Here is a 6215-nt window from a genome sequence, read left to right on the forward strand (position 1 = left end):
AACTGAATTGGTCCACCCACACAGACAGCGTTGTGAAGAAGGCGCAGCAGCGCCTCTTCAACCTCAGGAGGCTGAAGAAATTTGGCTTGTCACCAAAAGCACTCACAAACTTCTACAGATGCACAATCGAGAGCATCCTGTCGGGCTGTATCACCGCCTGGTACGGCAACTGCTCCTCCCACAGCCGTAAGGCTCTCCAGAGGGTAGTGAGGTCTGCACAACGCATCACCGGGGGCAAACTACCTGCCCTCCAGGACACCTATACCACCCGATGTCACAGGAAGGCCATAAAGATCATCAAGGACAACAACCACCCGAGCCACTGCCTGTTCACCTGTTCATCATCCAGAAGGCGAGGTCAGTACAGGTGCATCAAAGCAGGGACCGAGAGACTGAAAAACAGCTTCCATCTCAAGGACATCAGACTGTTAAACAGCCACCACTAACATTTAGTGGCTTCTGCCAACATACTGACTCAACTCCAGCCACTTTAATAATGGGAATTGATGGAAATGTATGTAAAAATGTAGCACTAGCCACTTTAAACAATGCCACTCAATATAATGTTTACATACCATACATTACTCATCTCATATGTATATGTATATACTGTACTCTATATGATCTACTGCATCTTGCCATCTTTATGTAATACATGTATCACTAGCCACTTTAAACTATGCCACTTTATGTTTATATACCCCACATTACTCATCTCATATGTATATACTGTACTCTATACCATCTACTGCATTTTGCTTATGCCGTTCTGTACCATCACTCATTCATATATCTTTATGTACATATTCTTTATCCCTTTACACTTGTGTGTATAAGGTAGTAGTTGTGGAATTGTTAGGTTAGATTACTCGTTGGTTATTACTGCATTGTCGGAACTAGAAGCACAAGCATTTCGCTACACTCGCATTAACATCTGCTAACCATGTGTATGTGACAAATAAGATTTGATTTGATAAGGGTACAGCTAAAGGCTATCAGGACTGGTCGCCATGTGCGTTCAGAGCAGAGAGTAAAAGGAGCAGGTTTCTGGGCACGATAGAATAGATTCAATGCATAGTGTACAGACAGACAGGGGTATGGTAGGATGTGAGTACATTGGAGGTAAACCTAGGCATTGAGTAATAATGAGAGAGATATTGTCTCTAGAGACGTTTAAACCAGGTGATGTCACCGCATATGTGGGAGGTGAAACTAAATGGTAGGTTAAGGCATATTGAGCAGGGCTTGAGGCAATACAGTTAAATAAGACAATAATCACTAACCAGGACAGTAATGGACAAGGCATATTGATATTTGGGAGAGGCATGCGTAGCCAGGTGATCAATAGGGGTCCAGTGAGTGGTTGGGTTGGCTGGAGACACGGCGAATCAGAAAGCTAGCAGACCGGGGCTAGCAAGCTAGCAGACCGGGGCTAGCAAGCTAGCAGACCGGGGCTAGCAAGCTAGCAGAAGGGCCTTAGAGGGATGTCTCGACAGAGGAAAGTCTGTTTTAGCCTCCGCGTGCGGTGACGTCGATAGACCAGTGGTGATGAATTAGTAGGGTTCTGAGTAGCAGAGGGGTCCAAGTCCAATTGGCAAAATAGGTATAGTGGCTGGACCTATACAGCTAACAGTCCAATATGCTCTAAACAGCTAGCGGGGCGGGGCGCGGCGCGGCTAGCGGATGGACAATCAGGGGACGTCGCGATATAGAGGCCAGTTGAGTACCCCCTCGAGCAGATTACGTTGTAGTCCAGTCGTGAGGAATCGGCGGGGTTCCATGCCCCGTACCGACAATAGAAGGGGTCCGGGTATTGTAGCCCAGGAGTAGCTGCTGGGCCTCTTTAGCTAGCTGGGAGAGAGGGCCTAGCATGGGTTAGCTCCAGGCTAATTGGTGCTTGCTCCGGGACCGATGTTAGCCAGAAGTCACTCGGATAGCAGCTAGCTAGCTGCGATGATCCAGGTGAAAATGTCCAGATCTTGCAGTAGGAATCCTTGGATTGGGAGAGAAAATAGGTCCGGTATGCTCTGGTTTGAGTCGCGTTGTACAAACTGGAGCGTGCTTTATGAGCTAATGGTTAGCTGATGACCGCTAGCAGTGGTTAGCTGACTACTAGCTAGTAGCTAGTGAGCGGCTAGCTTCTGTTGGGGATTCTTGATTCGAGGTTAATAAAAATACTTTAAAACAGATCTGGACCACATTGGGTGAGGCGGGTTGTAGGAGAGTGTTTTGAAGTTGAGGTTTAGAATTAATTTTTTTTAAGATATGCAAAGAAAAAAAAGAAAAAGTTTATATACATGGGTCATGACAAGAAAAAGGACAAAAGACGTCTGACTGCTAAGCCATCTTGGATTTAAAAAAAATATGATTTGACATAAATCAAGCTGTTTTATAGGCTTGCGTGACACTGTGACATATTTACACATTGGAAATGTTTCAACACTGGATTTATCTGATTCATAATTTCTCTAAGTGTACTCTAGTTGATAAACTAATACTATGTTTTTCCAGCTTGAAGTGTTATTCACCTGTACCTGTAGCTCACGGTCACATTTTGACAAGAAATCAAACTTCATGACTTTGCTGCCCTACCTTCACCTGAAATATATGTCAGAAAGTCATCAGAAAGATATGCCTACTTACTCATTATCACATCCATAAACGCTATCTGTAATTTACCATAGAATTGCCGGAAGACTGAGTCAGAGAGGGGGGGAGTGGTCTCCACTGCGTAATGTGGGTGCGTGAGCCTACGTTATCCAGCCATAACTCGAATACGAGGAATCACACAAGCCCGAAACGCTCGCAGAAGAGGGACGTGCAAACAAAGTTGGTCAACGACAATTTAAGCTGCAGTAATATTTTCAAGTTTTGATGTATCTGGAATAGATTTTCAAACTGGTGGATCCCTGACTTCATTTTTCAAGTACTCTCCCTCATCAATAACATTGAAAAGGAGTGCTCAATGAATTTTAGTTCGACAAATACAAAGGTAAGATTTCAATTGCATTCCAATGGTAGAACTGATTAATTAAACTCGGACGAGGAATGCATTGTTATGTTGTTCCAAACATGCACACGTTTGTTTCGTGGGGATTTGAATGTTGGCTTAAAAAACGTCTACAAACATTTCAGATCTGACAGTAAATGTTTTAAATGTGCACCCTGGCTGTCGTATATAGAGTCTAAGTTATAGTTTATTTGTGCATTCTTTACAATATTATCACTCCGTTTATTTTCGTCTGCAGGCTATTGCACTTTTATTCTTATTTTTACAGACACGTCTTTTCAACAACAATAAAATGAAGTATTCCATTGACACACCGTTTACAATCTGAAGTAGCCGATGATATGTCACAATCTCAGGTTCAATTCCCCTTATTGATGTCTTGAGAGTCTGAATGGTGATTTGCATCTATAGAGGCAGTGGTGCAATGCCATAGGGTTAAATAGAGATTGGGAGAAACTGTTCTGTTGAACAAATCAGAGTAATATTGCAATTAACAATCTATGCATATTACACTACATTGGTAATTTTACAGAATGATTTTATCATGCAATACAATAGTTGTCGTCTTTATTTATTAGCGCTCTGGAAAGATGTGTACACTGTGATGAGAGATTGACAGTTAGATGAGTTATGTAGTCTACACATGACAACTATTCAACTAAAAAGCTCTCTGCACACTAGAGAATGTACACTTGCATGTAGCCTACTAGATTCATTTGAGCTAATGTAAACATCCATGTCTTTATTCCTGGCATTTGGCATACAATGTATTTGTATATATTAAGCCTGGGGGAAATGTATTTATTTACTTACTTACTTACTTACTTACTTATCAGCTGCAGTGTCAAGTGTCATCTAATGATGCCTCTGTTCTTTTGTCCTGGCAGTGTTGCTGTGATCGACAGAGAGGAGGCACCATTGTTCTTTCTCAAGTGGACCGTCGTCCTCAGTCAGCTGCTCTTTCAATGTTGGATACCGTTGTGCTCCTTTAGCCAGGCTGAAATCCACCAGGTTGAGGACCTCCCTCATGGCGGCCTTTTTCTTCGGGCTGCTTCTCTTCGCGATGCAGCCCCCCCCTATCCCCTCCAGGCCCGCAGAGAGGGGTGACGGTGACCAGGGACCCCCTCCGTCCCCCACCGCCTCTTCCCCACTGGCCCTCAATGACACCGGGGCCACCGGCCACCCCAACGGAACCTTCAAGCAGTTGCCCCACATCATCATCATCGGCGTGAGGAAGGGCGGCACACGGGCGCTCATCGAGATGCTCAGCCTGCACAGCGCAGTAGCGGCGGCCGAGAACGAGGTGCATTTTTTTGACTGGGAGAGTCACTTCCAGAAGGGCATACCCTGGTATCTCAGCCAGATGCCCTTCGCCCTCCCTGACCAGCTGACTGTGGAGAAAACCCCTGCCTACTTCACCTCCAGCAAGGTGCCCGAACGCATCCACGACATGAACCCAGGCATCAAGCTGCTACTTATTCTCCGGGACCCAACCGAGCGGGTTCTGTCGGACTACACCCAGGTCTTCTACAACCGTCTGCAGAAGCACAAGCGCTACCAGCCCATCGAGTCGTTGCTTGTGAAGGACGGGGAGATCAACCTAGGATACAAAGCTCTCAACCGTAGCCTGTACCACCTGCACCTTCAGAACTGGCTGCGTTACTTCCCGCTAGAGAGTATCCATGTTGTAGACGGGGATAAGCTGATCAGGGACCCCTTCCCGGAGATGAAGAGAGTGGAGAGGTTCCTGAACCTAGAACCGCAGATAAATGCTTCTAACTTCTACTTTAACAAGACTAAAGGGTTCTACTGCCTGAGGGACCATGGGCGAGAGCGTTGTTTACATGACTCTAAGGGCAGGGCGCACCCTCACGTGGCTCCCGCCATCCTCCACAAACTCTACCGATTCTTTCATGAACCCAATAGGAAGTTCTTTGAGCTGGTGGGCCGAACATTCAACTGGAACTGAGTTGTTATTCAGGCCGGTATTAACCACAGTACTGAGTATAAAAGGGAGATTTAAGCTAGATTTTGTATTATTTGAAACATGTGGCAGCGTTCTGACCAGCAACAATCAAGACAGACTTGGCACATCTGTTTTTTTTGTCGATATCGTCATTTATTGCAAGTCGATACAAGTTTCTTTTGTCTTGTTGTTTTGGCTTCATCAATAACCAGGTGTCCTCACCTCTCTGTGTAGTGCATGGCAGACACATGCATTATTATTTAGCTCTAAATCACTTCAAAGCAATGGAGTGATCAATGATAAGGGCATTCAAAGGTTGATTTAAGTTAACGTGTCACATGTCATTTTTAAGGATTGCAAGTCTGCAACAACTCTTTTGAGCATCAATCTCTTTTGAGCATCAATCAAACAATATGCTGGTCTATTTCCAGTGATATGCTGTCATCAGTAGCACACGTTATTTTTGCTAACAGTCATTATTCAGTGTTCTGAAGGGTCTATATGCTGCTACGCTATTATTACTATTTGTATTTTTTTTCAGGCACATTCATACTGAATAGATACATAGTTTAAGAAGCCATTGAGTAACAAAGGGTCGAATACGTATTATGGTCATTGCTATGTACACATGTAATACAGTATACTGTAAATAATATTATAGTAGATTTTTTTCTAAAATGAAGGATTAACACAATAATAAAGATGTATTTTGCTATAATGTGTGTTTGGTCTTCCTCTGTATGTACACCTCGTATTTGATCCCACAAAGTTATTTAATTTTGAGGATATGAAGGGGGAAAAAAGCTTTACAGGCTGCTAATGTACACGTTCGGAGTCCGGTATGGGATGTTTCGTCATTTGTATTATTATGGTTAAAGGAGATGAACATGATGCCTAGATGAGATCTTTCCTATGATTTATAGCACTCCATTCCTATGGAGGACTGTTCCTACTGGGGAGAGCCAATATGGCTGACCGGTGGCTTCAAAGCCTCTCAATGGCCAGTACATAGCATCAGAAATCCAGGGTTTATATACTACATTGGATCTTTAACAAACATTTCAGACTTGAAGTGCCTGCTTGGCCACCCTGCATATGTCTAAGCCAGTGTAGACAGAAGCCCTCTTTAACAGCTGTGGTAGACACTTCTGCTTTGTTAGTAGTGGGTGCTGAGGACCGAGTGGTGGGTGCTGAGGACAGATGCGGGACTCTTTAGGTATTTGAATCAAGAAAAGTAGA

General features: G+C 44.0%; 1 protein-coding gene across 2 annotated transcripts; it reads left to right on the plus strand.

The window, feature by feature from the left end:
* Nucleotides 1–2755: 2755 nt before the first annotated feature.
* hs3st1 (heparan sulfate (glucosamine) 3-O-sulfotransferase 1) lies at nt 2756–5694 on the plus strand. Of its 2 annotated transcripts, XM_055927179.1 has the most exons (3): nt 2756–2992; nt 3279–3366; nt 3898–5694. In XM_055927179.1, the coding sequence occupies exon 3, from the start codon at nt 4038–4040 to the stop codon at nt 4977–4979; it is 942 nt and encodes a 313-aa protein (XP_055783154.1). In that variant the 5' UTR covers nt 2756–2992; nt 3279–3366; nt 3898–4037; the 3' UTR covers nt 4980–5694. The 2 variants fall into 2 exon arrangements, with proteins under 2 accessions (XP_055783154.1, XP_055783153.1); XM_055927178.1 differs by lacking the exon at nt 3279–3366.
* Nucleotides 5695–6215: the final 521 nt, after the last annotated feature.

Source organism: Salvelinus fontinalis, chromosome 6, assembly GCF_029448725.1.
Source record: "Salvelinus fontinalis isolate EN_2023a chromosome 6, ASM2944872v1, whole genome shotgun sequence".
In the NCBI taxonomy this organism is placed as follows: domain Eukaryota; kingdom Metazoa; phylum Chordata; class Actinopteri; order Salmoniformes; family Salmonidae; genus Salvelinus; species Salvelinus fontinalis.